Source organism: Equus quagga, chromosome 8 (genome assembly GCF_021613505.1).
Source record: "Equus quagga isolate Etosha38 chromosome 8, UCLA_HA_Equagga_1.0, whole genome shotgun sequence".
NCBI classification, from domain to species: domain Eukaryota; kingdom Metazoa; phylum Chordata; class Mammalia; order Perissodactyla; family Equidae; genus Equus; species Equus quagga.
Genome location: NC_060274.1, coordinates 127,102,667 through 127,125,874, shown reverse-complemented (window position 1 = coordinate 127,125,874; position 23,208 = coordinate 127,102,667). Strand labels below are relative to the sequence as shown.

Below are 23,208 nucleotides of genomic sequence, written 5' to 3'. Positions count from 1 at the left end.
TGCCATAGATATTCAGAAGACGTTGGTGAACGGTGGGTTACAGAGAGGTTTGGGGAAGATTCTAAAGAGGCAGGTGGAACTGAGCAGGTCTTCAATTGAAAAATATCATTTGAAGTTGGCCTTGATCAATCAACTCAATTTAGCAATGTTTACTGTCAGGATACCTTCTTAGGTATTTCATTTGGTGCTTGGGCTGCAGAGACATATAATTATTTTTGCTCTTGAGGACAAGCTTTAATGAGGGTCTATTCTGCTTAGAGAACATGGGAAAAATTGGCATGGCCAAATAAAGAACATATGTTGTTAAAGTACATTAGATGGGCTCAAACTGGAAGGGACCTCAAAATTCAGGCGCAGAGTTTAGACTTTTTCTCATAGCCAACATAAAATCATATGAAAGTACAAAAAACATCACATGTTTACATCAGAAGACAATATTGTTAAAATGGCAATAATCCCCAAACCGATCTACAGATTCAATGCAATCTTTATCAAAATCCCAGCTGGCTCCTTTTGCAGAAGTTGATCCTAAAATTCATAGGGAAAGGCAAGGGACCTGAGTTAGCTAAAACAATCTTAAAAAGAAGAGCAAAGTTGAAGGAATTTGAAGGACTTCCTGATTTCAACAGTTACTATGAAGCTATAATAATCAAAACAATATGATGCTGGTGTTAGTATAGACATACAGACCAAAGGAGTCGAATTAAGGGTGCAGGAATAAATCAAACATCTATGGTCAACTGATTCTTGACAAGGGTGCCAAGACAATTCAATGAGGAATAAATGGTCCTGAGACAATTGGATACCCACATGAAAAGGAATGAAGCTGGACCCCCTACCTCATGCCAAACACAAAAATTAGGTCAATTGGATCACAGACCTAAAAAGGTAAGAGCTAAAACTATACAACTCTTAGAAGAAAACATGGGCGTACGCTTTGTGACCTTGGGTTAGACAGCTTCTTAGATATGACGCCAAAACCACAAGCAACAAAAGAAAAATATAGATAAATTGGGCTTCATCAAAACAAAAACCTTTTGTGTATAAATAAACACCACCAAGAAATAAGAGAGATTATTTGCAAATCACGTATCTGATAAAGGACTTGTATTCAGAATATATAAACAACTCTTACAACTTAATAATAAAAAGACACCTTTGTTAAAAATGGGCAAAAGATTTGAATAGACATTTCTTCAAAGAAGATATACAAGTGGCCAATAAGGATGTGCTCAACATCGTTACTCAGTAGGGAAATGCTAATCAAAATTACAATGAGATATCACTTCACATTCACTAAGATGGCTGTAATCAAAAAGACAGGCAATAGCAAGACGTGGAAGCAACCTAAGTGCCCAGCAACTGATGATTGGATAAAGAAGATATGGTGTATATATATACAATGGAATACTACTCAGCAATAAAAAAGGACAAAATCGTCCCATTCACATCATGGATGGACCTTGAGGGTATTATGTTAAGTGAAATAAACCAGATAGAGAAAGACAAACTCTGTATGACTCCACTCATGGGTGGAAGTTAACATATGGACAAAGAGAACTGATTGGTGGTTACCAGGGGAAAGGGGGGTTTGGGGGAGGGCACAAAGGGTGAAGTCGTGCACCTACAACGTGACTAATGATAACGTACAACTGAAATTTCACAAGGTTGTAAACTATCATAATCTTAATTAAAAAAAAAAAAAAGACAGGCAATAGCAAGTGTTGGTGAGATTGTGGAGAAATTGGAACCCTTGTCCTTGCTGAAGGGAGTGTAAAATGTTGCAGCCACTTTCAAAAATTATTTGGCAGTGCCTCAAAAGTTAAACATAGAGTTACCATATAGCCCAACAATTCCACCCTTGGGGAGCATGCATACACCCAAGAGAAATTAAACTTAGTTTCACACGAAATCTTGTACATGAATGTTCATAGTAGCATTATTCCTAATAGTAAAAAAGTGATAACTCCAATGTCCATCAACGGATGGATAAACAAAACCTGGTGTATCCACTCTGTGGAATATTATTTGGCCATAAAAAGGAATGAAGTACTGATACAAGCTACAACATGGATGACCCTCGAAAACATTACGCTAAGTGAAAGGAGCCAGTCACAAGAGACCACATATTGTGTAATTCCACTAAGTGAAATGTCCAGAATAGGTAAATCTATACATGTAGAAAGGAAATTAGGGGCTGGCCCTGTGGTGTAGTGGTTGAACCTGGCCCGCTCTGCTTCGGTGTCGTGGGTTCGTGGGTTCAGATCCCAGGTGTGGACCTCCACCACTTGTTAAGCCATGCTGTGCCAGTGACCCACGTACGAGGTGGAGGAAGATTGGCACAGATGTTAGTTCAGGGCTAATCTTCCTCAAGCAAAAAAAAAAAAAAGAGAGGAAGATTGGCAATGGATGTGAGCTCAGAGCAAAACTTCCTCACCAAAAAAAAAAGACAAATGAAAGTAAATGAATCATTATCTCCAGTTTGGTGAAGGGGAGGGGCAACAGGATGAAAGGGAATGGTGAGTGACTGCCAATGAGTATGAGGTTTCTTTGTAGTGGGACAAAAATGTTCCAAAATGAGGTTATGGTGATGGTTGTACAACCCCATGAATATACTGAAAAACATTGTATTGTATGCTTTAAATGGGCAAATGATATGGTATGTGAATTATATCTCAATAAAACTGTTAAAATCTTTAGGGAAGAAAGAGCCATATTGGAAAGAAAGAGTACATCCTCCAAATCTTACTATAAAATACAACTATTCTTCTATATGATTCGTAACAGAATTTTAAATCATTAAAAATGATATAAACTTTATCCCTCAGCTCACATCACTGGTTTCTTAACTATCCATCCAAAATAGTGTCTACACAGACAAGCAAATGCTCATGTGTATTTATTCTACCAGCTCCTTGAATAAGCAGGACTCTTGGGAAAAGTGACTTGATTTTGTTCCTTTAAATGCACAGGGAGGAATGGTCCTTTCCCTGCCCTTGGTTACGGACCGGAGCAGTCTCCAAGTCTACTCCGCTTGCTCTTGGGTTATGGAAAGTCTCAGACGGCAGTCACGTTCAGTTGAAAACACAGTCTCAGTCCTGCAATTAGAGTGTCCAGGCCCAGGCTACCATGCGACTTCCTTACCACACGTGGACCGCTCATCGTCCTCCCCCCACCACGAGGCAGCCCTGCAGGAAGGCCGCTTGCTTTTGGATTAGTCTTCTCATCTCTTCCTTGCTCTTCTCCTTCCCTAGCTGGCTGCCTGCGGTTTCTGACCTCACTAACAGCCTAAGGAGAGTGAGAGAGGAGAAGAAAATGGGGCAGGACAGTTCTTTCCTGGTAAGACAGCGGGGTGCTCTCGGAGCTGATGCCCTCCCTCCGGGTGTGGCCGGCACGGTAATCTTGAGGAGCCCCTCCCTTCCCATCCCTGGTTGTCTCTTATCTGCAGTTTCCTTCAGCTGGGCAAATGCATTTTATTCGGGTGGTCCAGACGCCCTCCTCTGCAACTTAGGGTCCCGTGTTCGACCTCTAGCCTCTCCTCTGCTAGACCCTGTCCATCCTTCCAGAGAGTCCCATTGGGCACGATCTAAGGTGATCTTTACTGCTCTCCCACTCAAACATCCATCGCCTGAGGATATTCTGCCGTTGATACAGACGCTAACACGGAAGCAAATGTCGTTGGTCCTGCAGCCAGCCACAGCTCTTCTTTTGCCCTTTTGACAAAAGGCAAGAAGCCAACGATAGTCTATTCTCCTCACACGCAATATATTTCTAATTTTGTTGTCTTGATATCTGAGAATGTGCCGAATCCCCAGTGCGGGAAATTCATATCAAGTCCCTCTCGCCAGGCTTTGGCGAGCAGCTTTCTCCAAAAATCATCTCTAATTCTAACCATCTGACTCACCGTGGCTGAGTTATCTTATTGCTTCTCAAATATCTATTTTAAAATTTCTTCATGGTGGTGTGTCTGACAACTCGCTCTGGAATATACGTCTGTTGTCTTCATGCCTCAATCAAAACTGAGCTAGAGTCCTATTTTGAACTTACATAATTTTTCATACTATTGGCAGCACACACACTGTTCAACACTTTGCATTTTTCACTTAAAAATAGCTTCTATGTTATATAACGTTAACATTTAAAAATGATGTCTGCTAATTTGATAGGTGAAAAACAACATCTGGTTCTCCAAAAAAGATATACAAATGGCCAACGAGGACATGAAAAGATGCTCAGCATCATCTGTCATTAAGGAAACGCAAATTAAAACCACAGTGAGGTACCACTTCATATCTACCAGGATGGCTAGAATTTAAAGAAAACAAACTCAAAAGACAGAAGATAAGGAGTGTTGGTGAGGATGTGGAAAAATTGGGACGCTTGTACATTGCTGATGGGAATATAAATGGTGCAGCTGCTATGAAAAACAATTTGGCAGCTCCCAAAAAGTTAAACAGAATTACCATGTGACCCAGCAATTCCACTCATAGGTACATATTCAAACGAATTCAGACAGACACATGTATGCACACGTTCATAGCAGTACTCTCTACAACAGCCCAAAGGGGAGACAGCCCAAACGGCCGCCAGCAGGTGGATGGAGAAACAAATTGCCATATATCCATACAATGGAATGTTATTCAGTCATAAAAAGGAATGAAGCGCTGATACACGTACGTGTAGATGAATCTCAAAACCATTATGCTCAGTGAAAGGGCCAGACACAAAAGGTATGACTCCATTTACGCAAGATGTCCAGAAGAAGTAATCTTGAGACAGAATGCACACTGGCGGTTGCCAGGGGCTGGAGAAGGGCAAATGGGGAGAAACTGCTTAATGGGTGTGGGGTTTCTTTCGAGGTGATGAAAATGCTCTGGAACTCGATGGAAGTGGGGGTTGCACAACATAACGATCTTAAGTGCCTCTGAATTGTTTACTTTAATCTTATGTTATGCACATCTCACCTCAATAAAAAAGTAACATCTGGTTACATTTTTTTGTTTTTAATCCTAGTAAGGTTGAATTTTTTTCAGGTGATTAGCCATTTGTAAATGAAATGTTCACATCCTTTGCCCGTTCAGGTATTGGTGTCATGGGTTTTTTTTTAATGGCTTTGTATGTATATTTTACATACTAAGAATGTTAATTTTTTTGTCTATCTTAGTTGTACTGTTTCCCCTAGTGTGTTGTTATTTAATTTTAGCATTTTTTATCTACAGTAGCTTTTCATTCTTTGAAGTCAGCTCTGTCTTTTCCATTGGGTTACTTTTTTTTCTTTATTGAGGTAAAATTGACACACGACATTATATTAGTTCCAGGTGTACGGCATAATGATTCAATATTTGTATGTACTACAAAATGAACACCACAATATGTCCAGTCAACATCCCTCACCACACATGCTTGCAGATTTTTTTTCTTGTGATGAGAATGTTTAAATCGATTGATTTTAAGCTTTGAAATTTCTTTATTCATAGAACAGGTAACTATTAATCTATGTTTTCTTTTTCTATTTTTAAAATTTTCTTGTAATAATTTAATGGTTTGATTTTAAAAAATAAAATTATTAATCTGGCTAGAATTTATTTAGGTTGTGGTATGAGATGAAGATTAAATTTTTTCCCAAATAACTAATCGTTTGAGCGCTGTTAAACAACCATCACAAAAGAACAAAGAACGTCCTTCCTCCCGTACTGACTTACGGTGCCTTCTCTATCACATAGAGCGTACCCTTGGCATTTAAAGATTTGAATATTTTAAACTCTGAAAATTTGAATGAACCAGAAAGATCACAAATGTACTATTATAAATCACAAAACAATTTAAAATTATACTACGTGCAAAATAATGTTGTTTTTCTGAGTGCTCGTTGAAATTAACTAGCTGAATCAACTAAGCAAAGCGTGTGGGAACGAGCCACCCAGCACCTACATTTCAAGGAAACTTCATTGTTTTTCACTCATCATAAAGCATTTTATGGGGGAAATTTATCTGCTACGATGAGAGCAAAGGGGTACTGGGGTTCCTTTTGGCTGATTCCCACACTCACAGAGTATTTTGTGGAAATCTCAAGTTTATTGCCAGAAAATGGAGCAGTTGTCTGCTTCTCTGGGCCACAGACGATACAGGAGAGATCACGCTATTTATTGTTTATGGAGGTGACCTATTGGACGTTCGTCTGAGTCCCATCGAAAAACCCTGACTCTGCCCAGAATAAGCCACCCTCGCCTTCCGGCCTAAAATGAGCGGAGGGCATGAGGTCAAATCTGCCTGATAAAGGATCTTCCCCACACTTCCTCCCAAAGAATATCCGTGGAATGTTAAAAACACTCAGTCGCTCACTGAGGTTGCAAGTTGGAGCCCTGAATCTCTCCCTGCTAGAAGCTTGCTGTCTGCTTTCCTGTCGCAATCTGCACGCACAGCTTCTCTGGAGACTCTGGTTTCCAAGTTTCCTTGCCCGTTTTTGCTAAACAACAAATGCTGTGTCAATCTCACTCTTAACACTTTCAGTCTCTTTCTCCTCTTATTTTCTTTTCTGCTTTTCTTTGGTTAGTTTCTATATGTTTACATTTAAACGTTAATTATATTTAATTTATTGTAAATAACACTAAAATACCCTTGATTTGGTTTCTAAAGTGATCATTTTTAAGGGCTCAAAAATATTTTCATTTTTATTAACCTATGCCTTATGTTATTGCTATATCTCTTAATTTTTTTGATGTTTAAGAAGGCAGAGTGCAAGATCTATTCTGAGGGAATTTACAGAGAATCTCATTGTGCTTAAGTGTATGATCCTCTTCCATGAAATATCTAAGCATTTCTGTTTAATTCACACTATAAATGTTAAACAGTCATTTGGATTTTGTGAAAAGCAATTCAACTGACTATACTATCTGAATTTCTAGTAGTTTGTTAGCTGCGTTCCCATAACCTGGTAGTGTGACAATGTTGTCTACTGCTGTGGAAATCACGAATCGTGGGGCTGAGTCCTGAGTTAGGCGCCCTGGAGCAAGTCTCTGATCTTTTGGGAGTTCAGCTTCTTTAACTGGGAAACGAGGCTGGTGAGTTCTAAAATCTCCAAGAGCCTTTCCACGACTAATGTTGTAGATTTTTATTATTTTCGCCCTGTGTTTCTCCTAGTTTTATGTATTTTGCTATCATTTTGAAGCATACGCATCCAACATTTACATTTTAATTATTTACTTGTACTAATCACTCTGCACTGGCATTTATTTCATATTGTTAAAAAAAAGAAATATGTATAATTCCCTCATTTCATCATTGCAACAACCACGTTAGATAGATACCGTTGTTCCCATATCATGGATTAGGAAGCCGAGGTTCAGAGAAGCGACTTGTCAAAGATCCTGTAGCTGGCAACTGGTGAATACAGAACTCAACACTGAGGCTCTGGCTCAGAATCCAGTGCTCTTTGTGCCGTCCTGTCTCTTTCCTTTGATGTTTGTGGGGGAGAGTCGGCCCTCTGCACAGCTCCTTTGGAGAGCTCTGCTCAAGGGCCCCTGTCCCCGAAACCACGGCCTCTCTGCTTCCACCTGCGAAACTTCCTGGTCAGCCTGAGCAGCCGGCAGTTCCAGAAGCAGGTGGACTGCCAGGAAGTCAGATAATTACTGCCCTCCAACTCAAGGTCAACCACCTACAGAGAGGTCTCTTTCTAGGTATTTTAGTGTTCTTTGCCACAAGTGTGGTGGCTTAAAACAACACAAACGGATTATCTTACAGCTCTGTAGGTCAGATGTCCAACACAGGTCTTCCTGGGCTCAAATCAAGGCGTCAGCGGGGGTAAATTCCTTCCTGGAGGCTCCAGGGGAGAATCTGTTTCTGTGCCTTTTCCAGTTTCTAGAAGCTGCCACCTTCCTTGATTCCCTTCCTCCATCTTCAAAGCCAGCCGCAGTGGATGGAGTCCTCGCGCACATCTCTCTGACCCTCTGACCAGAACCTGGGAGGTCCTCCAGTCTTAAGGGCTCGTGTGGTGAGAGTCGGCCACCTGGATAATCCAGGCAAATCTCCCACCTCCAGGCCCTTTTCTTTAATCACAGGTGCCACCTAGGAAACATATTGACAGTCCCAGGGATTGGGGCGATGTCCTTGGGGGAGGGCATTATTCTACCACACTAGACAACAGAACAGTCTCATTCCATGCGAACGTGAAGCAACAATGACGCCCTCAGCGCCACCTTAGGTTTGGTTAACCTTTTTCTTCTAGGACACCAGTCTCTGCCTTCTTGGCCGCTTGCTGACCATCCGCCAGCCAATTCAGTGAACGACCCGCTCCTGTGTCTTCACTCCCCCGATTGCACCGCATTTATTCCCCCAAACGTTGTCCTCTGCTGTGGCCCGCCCTCTACGCTTTCCACAGGGCCCTCGTTTGAAGTATATTTCCCTACACTGACTTTTTCCACAAAATTCTCCTACAGCCTTCTTGCCTCATGTGAACCCTGACTCTCCCCAGAGATGCTGCTTCCCCAGCAATGTCACTGGTCAAAAGTTCCTCCTCCTCCTCAAACTCCATGAATCCTTGGGCCCTGGGCAACATCAGCATTTCCCGGCAACCCATGGCTGCCTCCAAACCATAACGTGTCTGCTCCCATGCAAAAACATCCCCTTTCCTTTAGAGTCATGCCATCTGCTTATAGCTTTCTCTTCCTCACCTTTTCTCCATTTTGCAAAACCCCCGCCTTCTAACTCTCCCTAACGGAGTTATCTACCCAGTCTCAGTCGTTTTCCTTCCTTCCCTGGGGCACAGCACAGAGTTCGTCACAACACTCTGTCTCAGCTCCTGCAATTTATGGGCAGCTTCCGTAGTCACATGGGCAGCGCCACCAACACAGACAAGTTGACAGGAAGTAATAAATACTATGAGTAAAAGTCAATGAGATAAGGTTGATAGAGAGGGGTAGGCACTTGCTATCTCACATAGGGTGGTTTTGAAAGGCCTCTCAGATAAAGTGACATTTGAATAGAGAACTGAACAAAGTGAGGCAACAGGCTCTGCAGACACCTGGAAGAACACTCCAGGGAAAACATCATGTGCAAGGGCTCTGAGGTAGGGGCATACGTGGTGTGTTTGAGGAGCAGCGAGAAGGTCAGTGCATCTCGAGTAGAGTGAAGGGGAGGCGAATGAGTGAAGAGTGAGAGCAAAGGAACAGATCTGGGAGACTCTGCCAGAGATAAAGAGAGCCACTTCACGATGGTGCAAACGTCAGCTCCTCGGGTAGGTAACACAACTCTAAATGTGCATGCACACATTAATGGCATATGAAAATCCATGTCCGTGTTCAATGGGTACAGTTTATTTTATGTAAATTGTATCTCAATAGAGTTGATAAAAATGAAAAAAAGAATAAGCGGGCACGGACAGCCCCTAGTAGGTGCTACATAAATCCTTGTTTGGATGAGAGAATACATGAATAAGTTAATGATGGGCCACCAGCTGCTGCCTCACCTGCTCGCACCACAGGGTGGCACAGCTGCTAACCTGGGAGCAGTGCCTGGACCAGGCAGCCCACAGCCCGGGGTGGCGGCAGGCAGCAGGCGAATATAGATTGACAGCTTGCAAGCACTGACAAAATTACAAGAAAAATGAATAGACAAATCCACAATCTTAGTTAAAGATTTTAATATAACCCTATCAGAAATTTATAAATCAAGTCAAATTAGATGAATAAAAATATAGAATATTTGAACAACAAAATTAGATATATACATAGAACCTACAACCAAAAAGAGAAAATTTACATTTTTAAAAAATACACATGGGAGTTTTGAAAAATTGGCCCAGCTTTAAGACACAAAGGAAATCTCAACAAAACAGACCACAAATTCTAACAATAATATAATTAACCTAGTAGTCAACAATTAAAAGACAATTTTAAAAATTTCTTATGTTTGGAAAGTTTAAAAGTCACTTCTTAAAAACTACCTAGGCTAAAGAGGAAACCAAAAAAGATACCAGTGCCTAGATAGCTTATAGGCCAATTTTATGTAACTTTCCAAACACTGATAATTTATTTTATGTAGATATTCATAAAAAAGGAAAAAGGAAAACTGTACGATTCATTCTATGATTGTAGTAAAGCAAAGTATAAGAAAACAGTACAAAAGAGGAAAATTATAAACCAACCTTACTTTTGAACACAGAGGCAATGTGTGTATATGTGTGTGTGTGAGAGAGAGAGAGAGAGAAAGGATGGTGGGGAGAGGGAGAGAGAGTATGCGTGTCCGAAGCGGGTGTTGTAAGACGTTAATATCTAGTGAATCTAGAGGAGGGTTTATATAACTGTTCCGTGGGTTTGAAAATTTTCAAAATAAAAAATTAATAAGACTCTACTTCTTCTCCTTAAAAAACCCACAAACTTTATGGTAGTATTATGGGTTGATTTTGTCCTTCAAAAAGATGTATTCAAGTCCCACCCCTAGAACCTCAGAATGTGACTTTATTTGGAACTGGGGTCATTGCAGATGTAATTAACTAGGATGAGGCCCTACTGGAGCAGAGTGGGCCCTTAACCCTACATGACTGGTGTCCTTATAAGGAGAGGGAGATCTGGACACAGACAGACACACAGGGAGGAGGCCGTGTGACCAGAGACGGGGACTGGAGTGACGCAGCTGCAGCCAAGGACTGACAGCCACCACCAGAAGCTGGGAAGAAACAAGGAAGCATTCTTTCCTACAGCTTTCAGAGGGGGCACAGCCCTGCCGACACCTTGATTTTGAAACTCCAGCCTCCAGAACTGGGAGACAATAGATTTCTGTCGTTTTAAGTCAGCTGGTTTGTGGTCCCTTGTTACGGCAGACCTAGGAAACTAATATTGGTAAACATAATATTTAAGTGAAAATTTAGAATTGTTCCCATTAAAGTCAGGAACAGGGAAAGGATGCCTACTGTCGCCACTTTTATTCAACGTTAGAGAGGAAGAGGGAAAATTGTCTATTTTCTGTTAGAAGATGCAAGAGATTCTATCAACTAGTCAATAACATTTAAGAGAGTTTATGGAGGTTTCTGGTTATAAAATCAAATATGCAAAAGAATCTCATTCCTATATATCAATAATAATTTAAAAATGCAACAGAAAGGGGCCAGCCCCGTGGCTGAGTGGTTAAGTTCGCACGCTCTGCTTTGGCGGCCCAGGGTTTCGCCGGTTCAGATCCTGGGCGCAGACATGGCACCACTCATCAGGCTGTGCTGAGGCGGCATCCCACATGCCACAACTAAAAATATACAACTATGTGCCCAGGGGCTTTGGGGAGAAAAAGGAAAAATAAAATCTTAAAAAACAAAAAAGCAACAGAAAGATCCCAAATCATAATTTAAAAAAAAAAACACAAAAACTCAAGATAAACAGAAATAAATATTTGCAAGTGATATCTATGGAGAAAATAATAAAACATTATTGAGAGAACATGAAAGCAGATCTGGATAAATGTCCATGGATGGGAAGACATCATTAAAAAGATGTAAATTCTTCTCTATTTTCATCTATAAACTCAATGCAATTCCAATGAAGATCTCAATAGATTTTTTCATGGAACTTAATAAGATGATCCTAGTTAAGATGATTTTGCAGAATGAAGTGGAAATATTTGTCCTACCAGATATGAAAACTTCTTATCAAGCTATCCTAATCAAGAGAGGGTATGATTAGCCTAGAAATATGCAAACGCAATAACAGAGCAGAAGAGAGAAGCCAGAAATAAACCCAGGAATATACAGATATAAGTGATGGGAGTAGCATTGCAGTCCATGGAGAAAGAGTGGACTGTTTAATGAACAGTGTGGGGACAACTGGTTATCCATAAAGAAGAAATTGGATTAGATTCTCACCTTACACCATTCCCAAAACAATGAATTCTAGGCAGATTAAACATGTAATGTAAAAAGCAAAAATTTTCAAAATGCAGAATATCATCATGATCTCAGAGCAAGGAAGGATTTCTTAAAGAGGACATAAAAATCATAAGGAAAAATATTGATAACTGATTATTTTATTATTTAAATTAAAGCTGGTTGCAATTATAATAATAAGTCTCCAAAGTACATAACGGCTCAAATTCAATAGAAACTCATTTCTGCTCTTTAGCAGTCCAAGGCGGGTGTTTCTGATGAGGGGGAGCCCTTCTCCATGGGGCCATTCGGGGACACAAGCTGAGGGAGGCTCTTCCATCTTCAACCATGGCCTCCAAAGTCACCTAGTCATCTCCACCCCCACCAGCTGGAAGGGGAGACAGTGAGGAGTGAGACAAGTCAACCTCCGAAAAGCCTTAGTGGAGAAATGACACGTATCACTTGCACTTAAATCCCGTGGTGAAAACATAGTCACAAGGCCATGCCTACTGCCAGAGAGGCTGGAAAATTCAGTCTAGCTCTGCGCTCAGCAAGAGGAAATGGATTTTTTTGTGAACTGAAAGACTTAAAAACTTCTGTTCAACATAAGACACCATCAACGAGGATGGAAAGACAAGCCGTAGACTGGGGAATGATAGCCTCAGTGTATATAATACATGATTTGTATCATAAAGGACACCTTGAGATCAATAACAACAGTACAAACAACCCAATCAAAAAATTGACAAGGGATACAAACAGACAAAAGTCACAGAAAAATCTATAAACAACCTACAAAAATATTAAAAAATACTCTACAATGCCAGTAATCAAGGAAATGCCAAGAAAATAAAGGATACCAATTTTTGACCAATTTTGGCAAACATTAGAATAACTGGTAATATCCAGTGCTCGCTAGGCTCCAGGGCAAGGGCCTTCCTGCACCCTGTGATGGGGCTGTTAATTGGTGCAATCCTTTTTAGGACAATTTGGCAGTATCCATCAAAATCTCAAATAAGAATTCCTTTTTGCTCAGCAATTTCACTTTCAGCAATATATCCCATAAGTACAAGCACACATTTGCACAAAGATATATGTACAAGAATTGCCAGTGCAGCCCCTATGTTCATCGCAGCATTATTTACAATAGCCAAGACGTGGAACCAGCCTACATGCCCAGAAACTGATGATTGGATAAAGAAGATGTGGTATATATACACAATGGAATACTACTCAGCCATAAAAAAGACAAAATTGGCCCATTCACAACAACGTGGATGGACCTCGAGGGTATTATGTTAAGCGAAATAAGCCAGTCAGAGAAAGACGAACTCTATATGACTCCACTCATAGGTGGAAATTAGTACACTGATAAGGAGATCTGATCGGTGGTTACCAGGGAAAAGGGGGGGTGGGGGGAGGGCACAGAGGGGGAAGTGGTGTACCCACAACATGACTAACAAAAATGTACAACTGAAATCTCACAAGGTTGTAATCTATCATAACATTAATAAAAAAAAAAAAAAAGAATTGCCAGTGCAGCATTTTTTTTTGAGTAATGATATAAAATAAAAATGATCAATTGAAAAGTGGCTAAACAAATTATCACAATCCATTATGGAATGCCATACTATGCAGCCATAGTGGTGCAGTGGTTAAGTTCGCATGCCCCACTTTGGCGGCTGGGGTTCACAGGTTCGGATCCTGGGCGCAGACCTAGCACCACTCATCAAGGCATGCTGTGGCGGTGTCCCATATAAAAATAGAGAAAGATTGTAACAGACATTAGCTCAGCGACAATCTTCTTCAAGTAAAAAGAGGAGGATTGGTAAAAGATGTTAGCTCAGGGCCAATCTTCCTCGCACAAAAAAACAAAAAAAACCCAAAAAACCTGAGATAGATCTTAGGCACCATCATGGAAAAAGTTCCAAAACATTAAAATTAAATTAAAAGAGTAAGTCTCAGGACAATACGTATAGTATGATCCCATATATTTAAAAATCCTTAAAGGTGTGTGTGTGTATATACATACATACACACATATGTATATAAATACATGAAAACAAAGGTCTGAAAAGACATAGACCATGCTGTGTTAGTGGTTTGTATTGTCTTCTGCACAATAAATATGTATTATCTGTGTAGCTGAATAAGAGAATGTCTCAATTGATCATGCCAACATAGAAAAAGAGAATCAAATTTTGCTTTTATTTGCCCTTCCACTAAGTAAGAAGGCGCCTCTCTAAGGAACAGAGACATTTTGTCAGATTGCAACATGGGCTGATGAAATACCCCTGAATGTTACCCATCTCCTTTGGCTCTAGTCTAATATTTTGCAAGCAACCCTCTGACCATTAAGTTTCCAGGACGCTTGACAGTTGGAATGCTCAGATCCCCCTCGGGACGCATCCCCCAGCATGCTGACTGCTCATGGCTCACAGCCGAGTCCCTCCTCAGGAACTGCCCTTGGTGGAGGATGGGGTCTGCCTTGTCCAACGTGATGCCCCTTCCCTGGGGGGCGGGGGTGTCCTCATCCATGCCTGGTCCCCTTATCTGGATGTGGGACCTCTCTGCACCGCTCTTGGTGGCTCAGGGGGCTCAGGTTTCCCTTTAAGAGAACCTGCTGTGAGGAATGGGTCTGACCGCTTCCAAACCTTTGGGATCTACCACAGTATTCACACCAAGGCCGTGCTCTCCCCAGGGGGCTCCCAGCCAATGACCAAGCACGGCATGGGCGTGTGAGGAGGGGCACTGGATGGGGGAGGACCAGAGCTGGGCCATTTGGGCCCAATGCAGGACTCCTCTAATGGGCCATCTGGGGCTCCCCACTAGCCCAACTGAGCCTTTCTGACAGCCACAGAGCAGACTGAAGGGGTCAGGTCAGAAGCTTCCAGCCCGCACTTCTCCTTCTCGCCTTACCCTTCACAAATGTTTCTCCCACGAACTCATTCTCCTCTCATCTCACCTTGGTCTCTGCTTCCCAGAGGCCCTGAGCTGACACCCATCCTAGATGCAGAGTTTCCTGTGGGATCGGCAGCTGCCCCATAGCTCCCCTCTCCACACAAAGTCCTGCTTTCCTCACTCCAGTGGTTCCCAAGAGCACCCCAGTGGGCTCGCTGCACGGGCAACTTCATCTCAGAGTTTGTATCTGGAGAAACTCATCTCATAACAGGGGGCTGACACAATGGCCCTTGCAAAAGGATATCTTTTATTTGAGATAACAAATTGACATTTCGAAGTAGAATACTTTTAGAGCCAAAAGCAGATTAAAGATTCACAAGGCTGAGATATATTTCTACTCTTCTGTTTACGTCAGGGGGGACATGGAGGGCCTCCCTGAGGATTATTTCTGCACGGACAGGAAGACCTCTGTGACATAGACACTGAGTCATTGTCCCAAGTTCATACCTGAAGCAAGAGAGGCTCCAATTAGCCTTGCTCGAATCAGTCCCTCTTTCTTTTTGTTTCTTATTAATTTTATCTTTCCCCGAAAAAATTCCAGGTGATGGTCTAGTTTTTCTTTCAAATCATCTGGAAAAAAAATCCAACATTTGACTATTTATAGACGGTAACTACAGAAATTAAAACAACTTATCACAATTTTGGTTGATTCCTAAAGACCATGCTATTCTCCAGAAGTTCTAACTTTAAAAGAAAATTTTATCCTATGTAAGGAAGAGAAAGAAAAGTGATTCAGCATCAAAATCAACTGTAAACATTCTTCTTTGCTTCTAGTGAGATATTTCTATCTTAATAAATCACTATTAAAATTTTAAGAGAAAAGGCATGAGCTATGGCGCTTTGGAGCAATCTGACTTTATTACTAACAGCTGGCTTCTAACTTGGTAGTAACTCTTAGGCAAGTTATCAAACCAGTCGAGTCTCAATTTCCTCGTCGGTTAGAAGGGGTAGCCACCATATTCCTTGCAGTACTGTAGTGAGAGGAAGAAACACATCACTCAGCACAGAGCTTGGTGCCTAACAGGCACTCAATATTCGGAGGTTAACATGATGATGATAAAGGCTGGGCTCAGGTGAGATGGATACAGATGCCTCAGAAGTCTAAATTCCTAAGTCCTAGGAATCTGGATCAGGAGGTTAGGGGTCAACAGAAGCAGGTTCATTGTAATCTTGGCAGAAGGAGTGATATCCTTCCTTGTCCTTAAAAAGAATGCCAGGGCCCTGCTCAGAGGTCGACTGCAGGCTGCATAGCTTCTCCTGCAGGGTTGGGGCAGCATCTCTGCTCAGATGTCTGCAAACACCTCTCTAACATGCAGGACACAGAGGAACTCTGAGAGCCAGACCCAGGAGGAAACAAAGGCAGTTCTGGCAGCGGAAATCACTGACATGAAGTGGAGGGCTTGAGTTTTTCAGAAGATGGTCATGTTGTTGGCTTGTAGTCTCGGGGAACCAGGACTATGAGAAAAGTGGATGGCAGCACATCAGCTCTGAGCATGCCTCTCATGTAACTCAATGGCAGCAGATCCCTGGGCCCCCATCCCCTGCTCCCCAGGTTGAGGGAGTCCATCGGCAGTGCCTACTGGTGTCAGCTGGGAAAGACCAGCTGTCGTTCAAAACTCTTCTCCTAGAGCCCACATGAAATCATTGTGAATTAAATGCGGGAACTTGTTGGTCCTGAGTTCCATCAGAACACAGAAAACCTCCCTTCCTGCATTTCCTGTGTTTGAGGTTCTATGTGGGTCTAAGACTAAGTTCCTTGGTGGGGTGGGTGAAATCATCACAAATCAGGTGACCGTGGATCAAGAAGTAGAGGTATCCGGTCTGGAAGCACACCCATATCTTGGTCATCAGCAGCGATTGCCCTGATGCCTAAAGAAAGTATGAGCAGGTCACCGGATATGTCTCTGAACTCATGGCGTGGTTCTGAAAGGTGAGGGGAGGTGTTCTATGGTCATACTGGAATTTCATCTCCACGGCAGGACCCTTGTCCCTCTGGGTGAGAAGTTAGAACTCCATAGTCCAGCAGAAGATCCTACCCTGTTCCCTGCTCATGGCTTTACTGGGGACTTCCTGCCCAGCATGTGGCCAATGTGTTGCTCAGTGCTACCGATCAGCTAAGGACTCTGACCATCTCTCCACATCGTCTCCCGTGCACAGAACTAGAAATAAACAGTGCTGTACCCCTCCAATATGGGCGGCTCCTGTAGAAATAACGTCATATATGACAGTGCCTGGCTAACGTGAAATTCCTAAATACAGCTGACATTAGCTTGAGTTACATTCCCTCTTTGAACTGATGCACCTAGCGTCACTTCCTGATGGGTGAACCTCCTAGGACGTCGTCTTCTGTTCCCCTGCCTGTTCTTCCTACTGTTTCTCCCCTCTTTCTTTCTCAGCCCATAGTGGGTCAGAGTGACAGCAGATCAGGTAAACTTTTGGGTAGGAACCTATGCCATACTGACTGCTTCGGCGGGAAATGGACCCCACAGGGGCCTGCAGACTCCAAAGATCTTTTCACTAATCTGGGTCCTATTGGTCTGCCTCAGGTTTGTAAGTGTAAAATAAACAAGTAATTTCAAATGCTGAGTTGCTAATCAGATTTTGTAGTAGTATCACGATTCTTTAAAGCCAGCAAGCACGGAGGAACAAGCACCGAACTATGGTTGGTCTCATTAGAGTTCTATCATGTAGAGTGCCTGGAGCGTGGCATCTCCCTGCATTAAGCCCTGTAATAGTTCCCCGTTTTCTCCAGATAAAATCCAAACAATGCCTTTTATGAGAGGTTGCCTTCTTACGTCTCTGGTTTTATGCCCACCCCCTCCCCATCAACGCCATACTCATACATAAACTACATAAATACAGAACTCTTCCAAACTCATCATGTTTTCTCTTCCTCTGAGCCTTTACAATGCTATTTCTTCTGCCTAAAACACTTTTTCCTTCCTTTCTATCTAGATAACTCCAACTCACCCTTCAGACCTCAGTTTAGATGTCGCTTCTTCCTGAGTGTCATTGATGATCTTTAAAGACCAGGTCGGTGCCCTACGTTTAGCTCATGGAAGCACTAACCATCCCCATTAGCCCAACACCATAAGGACAGGAAGCAGCTCTTACATCCCGCAAGCGTATCCAACGGCACCCAGCACACTGTCTGCCTCAACATCCACCAAAAAATGTTCTTTGTATAAAATAACTCCAGCACTATCAGAGATAGCACTGCCCTCACGGTAGATTAGACAGATCACTAGCGTTCTGCCTCACCAAATTCGCTCATGTCGTCTACCAAAATAATTTCTTCAAGGACACGGTATGGAGTGAGTTTCATGACACTGGACACTGTCCGTAACAAGGCATTAAATTCTTCATTGTGGAAGCAAATGACAATGCTGGCAGAAGGTAGCCTGGTTGGGTAATGTTTTTGAAGACACCTGCAGGCATAAATAAGAGGAAGAAAATGATTCATCTAAAAGCCTTAGGTGTTTTGGAATCTCATTCAAACACCTTTCTTCATTTGCACTTTTTTCCTCTTTATTCCTCTAATTGATTATTATGATAATAATGTAGCAGGATATTTAAAAATACAAAAATTAAGATACAAAAATTTCTTTAACTTCTTATGCTGTTCTAATATTTTCTAAATCACTCCTTCCTTCTTAATGTCGGTCACAATTGCTCTTATGACTCTGTTTTGATAATATTAGTTCTATTTGAACATAGGATAAACACAAATTATGCATATATTTTGGTTTCTATTATAAAAATGAATTAATAAACTTACACACATTTAAAGATTCAAATTAACTTTATTGCACTATCTTCAAAGAAAATTCGTACTTTTTCCTATATTTGTGTAGTCTGTTGCTACACAAATGTAGTGGATATGGTGCAATTGGATTTCTTCCAAGGATTTGATAAAAGTGTATTTATGTACGTATGCACTGGAGAGAAAAATAGAAGCTGAATTCTACTAACATTAGTTATTAGCTGTTAAAGTGTTGTTTGGATTGCTATATTATTTGGTTGTATTTTGAAATATTTTGGTTGTAAATGACAAATCCACTGGAACTACCTTAAGTGTAAGAAAAAGAGCTATGTTGTAACGGCACCCAAATGTCTCATAAGACCTAGTGACAGGAGTGTGGCTGGAGCCTCCCAGAACGATTGGAACCGGAGGCTTGAAAGCCACCAGGACACTCTCTCCATTTCTGCTCTGTCTGTATGTCTGGGGATAATAATAATGATAACAACAACACTATCAGCCTGCCTCATGGATTGTGAGAATCAATGAACTGATACTTATAAAATGCTCAGAGAGGGCCTGGCAGGTAGTAAGTATTATATAAGGCTCATTATATGATTCTTATTCTCTCTCTGCAACCTGGCTTGTTTCCACTTCTTTACTCCAGAGTGGGAAATGTGACTGACATCAGTATATCTTAGAGTCCAGCACCCAAAGAGAAACTGGTAAGACTTTCTCTTTTGCAAAAATTCACAGGAAAGGATTCATTGGTCCAACGTGGCTCAGGTACCCATCCCTGGGCTAATCAACTGTGGCCAGATAGTAGGGTCAAAATAGAAAGTCACTATTCCCACTGCATCCATGTAAAGGGGATGGGGCAGGGAGCACTGGAAGGGAGGTGCTGGGTAGGCAGTCCGATAGGGTCCTAGACAGACCTTCTGTATATTCATGGCTTGAAATCACCATGGAAGAGGAGGGCTTTGTCCTGGTCAACATTTTTATCCAAGATGAGATGAAGATATAGAAGGCATGTCTACCAAGTGGAAGCTGACATTCTGCTCAAAGGAATGAGAATATGAAAGATGACAGAATCAAGAAAAGACCCAAGAGGATGGGAAAGGGGGTGGGTGCCACATCTTGCACATAGGTTGAAAGCAGCAAGTGGAAAAATGGGGCTACATAGAAACATATAGAAAAATGATTACAAGGCTTAAATTCCAATAGGATCATTGAGTTATCAAAGAAGAAGTCAATGAGAAAGACGGAGAGGGAAAATGGAAGGATAATACCAAGAATGAGACCGATGATGGTCCAGGGTGAATTCGTGCTACTCAGATCTCATCTCTAATATTATTTCAATCCTGGGTATATAATTTTAAGAAAACTATAGATAAACTGAGCCTCTTTAGAGGAATGAGACAGTGATAGCAAAGGAGCCTGAAACCATATTACACAAGGACTCTTTAGACCCCTAAGAGAAATCTGGTGTGTATGGGTTTTTCTAAAATTAAATGATAAATGTTGCTGTGGTCTTTCTATATAGAAAAACTTTCCTGACCTAAATAAGTGGTTTTTCAGGGTAAAAGTAATTTGGACAAGGCCTGAGTTTGGTTGTCCTCAGTTCACTGATCTACTCTTTGCTGATTGTATAGATTACCAACAGTGTAGTATAAAGCAGGACTATTATGGGTTGAGTTGTGTCCCCCTCAAATTCATGTGATGAAGTCCTAACCTCCAGTACCTCAGAACGTGGCCTTGTTTGGAAATGGGCTGTTGCAGATGTAACGAATGAGACGTCATTAGAGTGGCTCTCATCCAGCAAGACTGGTGTCCCTATAAAAAGGAAAATTAGGACCCAGGATGGACAGCCCCAGAGGGAAGACGATATGAGGAGACACAGGGAGAGGATGGCCGTGTACAAACCAGGGAGAGGGCCTGGAACACATCTTCCCTCACAGCCCTCGGAACCACCGACCCTGCCAGTACCGTGATCTCCGACCTGCAGCCTCCAGAAGCGGGAGAGAATACATTTCTCTTTGAGCCCCCTAGTGTATGGTGCTTTGTTACAACAGCCCTACCAAACCAATAGAAGGATGTTAAATTTTAATGTGCATAAATACCCCCTGGGTTTCTTGTTAGATGCGGATTCTGATTCAGTATGTCTAGGCTAGAGCCTGGGATTCTGCATGGCTAACCAGCCCCCAGGGGCTGCCGTGCTGCTGGCCCCAGACCACACTTCAAGTTGGAAGGGTCTAGTGGGTAGGGGCATTACTTAAAATGACAAAATGACAATCTTTCAAGCATTTTGGAAAAACATGGTGATAGACGATAAACTAATTTGTAAGCAGTTATTCATTTGTTTAAGTCTGATCTTAAAAAATCCACTTTTCTAAATAATTCTTGGATCAAAGAGGAAATTAAAAATTGCAAATTAAAGATTAATCAAGATAAAAACACACTATGTTAAAACTTAAGGTATATGGCTAAAATCCTAATCAGAATAAAATGAATACTTATAAATGTACTGTTATTATGCAAGAAAGAGGAAAAATAAACTATTTAACCTTAAACACTGATAAAAAGACAACAAAAAGAACCAAAAGAAAGGGCTAAGATCCAATATAGGTAGCTAGAAATTAATGAATTTGAAGACGACAAAAGCAGAAATGATACATATAACCAAAAGTTGATTTTTTGAAGGACGACTAGTATAGACCAACCCTCAACAAGCTTAAGACAGAAAGAGGGAAAATGTACAACAATAACAACGAGAAAGAAAGTATCAGACCTGTCGATGAAAATAATCCATAACCAATCTATAAATGAAAATTTGGGTGAGTTTATTCTGAGCTTAAATCTGAGGATTATAACCCGGGAGAGTCTTTCCACAAAAGAACAGAGCACTCCAAAGAGGTGGGGGTATACAGGGTGGTTATATACCCTCAAAGAGTATGTTTCACATATGATTGAAATGTCCCTTTTACAGTAGTCACGAGGCTGCTCTGTCAGTACAGTGATTGATGGAAACAGCAGATAGGTCTGCTGTCTCAGTGAACCCTGCAGGGTGGCAGATCTGTTGCCTCGGGCTGGGCGGTCACAGATGAGCGCTGCAATCAGTTCCCAGCCTAAAGAAAGATGCTTAATCTTTAAGGAGATGCCAACATTGGGAGGGGGAGGGAAGTTGCACCTTTATCTCAAAATGTCTAAGCAGATATACAATGCATGCTCAATGGCCACAGTCAGGCACTTTTGGAAAAACAAAGTCAGGCCGAATTAGGTTTATACCAAATGACTTCCTCATATACTCCAATGTATCCTATTGCTTGTCATTTTTATTTGTCAGACCAGAGAAGATAAAAAGAATTACGAAATTAGGATGAGTAATTTTATGCTAAGACCCTTGAAAAATAGGTGAAATGGATTTTTATTGAAATAGAATATCCTAAATAGACCCTAGAAGTAGAAAGCCTGAGCAGCACAATAAATAACCTTGAAGGAAACAAAATTTTTCAATGTCTGCCACTAGAAAATGGACCAGTGACTCATAAGTTCTATTTCAACGTAGAGAATAGATAATTATCATATTATTTCAAGAATTTTAGAGCATAGAGATATATGGAAAACATCTGAATTCATTTTATGAAGCTAGTATAAATTGCTGTCAAAATCTGATAAAGTAGCACAAAAAAGAAGAACACGAGCCAGGGTTTCTTAAACTTGAGTCATGCATAGACTTCTTTTGAAGAGAAAATAAGATCTCAACTTCCAGAGTTGTTTTAAATTACTTTCATGGCTCGTAAATATGCATAAACAAAAAAATTAGGTAGAATATCTTTGTGTTTATAAGCTCTTACACAGCTATAAATAAAACAGTAAAAATAGTGAAATACAGCTAAAAACAGTTAAATTCCAATTAATAGACTAATTTTAATTTTGGGTGTGTTTCACTGAAATGAATCACCACTTACACCCTCTGTACTACCTGTTACAGGAAAGTTTCGTTCAATCTGACCGGACCGTACTACTATGTATTATGTGACTGCTTAACTCCCCCAGCACTTTTTTTGTATTGGAAATATCGTAAAAAAGACTTTATCGGTACAACGTGCTATAAAGTAATTTGGCATAACTTATACAATTTGTGTATTAGGTCCGCCTCTGTTTGACATCATTTATGTCATTCATCTATTGTCTGCCACTGTTCTTTCTCATTATCTACTGAAACTGAGTGGCTGTAGTAAGGTTGTCATCCTGTATATACATATGTTAACTTTTAAATATTACATAAAAATGGGAACAGAAAATTTTTAAATTCTCATGGAGAATTTGTAGACCTCTGAGAATATGTACATGGATCTCAATTTGAGAAACATTGATACAGACTAATCTCATTTATACAGATCAAAACAATTAAAGCAAGTCAAATAAAGCTGCATTTTAAAAGAATAGTATAACTAAGGTCAGTTTAGGAATGTAAGGATAGCTCAACATAAGATAACAACAATTTGAAGGAGGAAATTCATACGATGGTTGATTCAGTCCTGAGAAATCATTTGATAAAACTTAGCAGTAATTTCTGATTAAAATAAAATCCCAAATCAAAATTAACCCACTCCCAATTGATGTAGCTTTGGCTAGTCAGTGCACATGCCAAAAGTGGACT

The 23,208-nt window shown here is 41.0% G+C and overlaps 1 protein-coding gene across 1 annotated transcript in view; it reads right to left on the bottom strand.

The window, feature by feature from the left end:
- Nucleotides 1-23,208, bottom strand: part of GALNTL5 (polypeptide N-acetylgalactosaminyltransferase like 5) — a 69,235-nt gene that overhangs the window by 20,429 nt on the left and 25,598 nt on the right. Inside the window, exons 5-6 of the mRNA XM_046670229.1 lie at nucleotides 18,068-18,234; nucleotides 15,254-15,376 (exon numbers count right to left, since the gene is read on the bottom strand). Of these exons, the coding sequence (XP_046526185.1) occupies nucleotides 15,254-15,376; nucleotides 18,068-18,234 (290 nt within the window). The remainder of the gene's footprint in view (nucleotides 1-15,253; nucleotides 15,377-18,067; nucleotides 18,235-23,208) is intronic.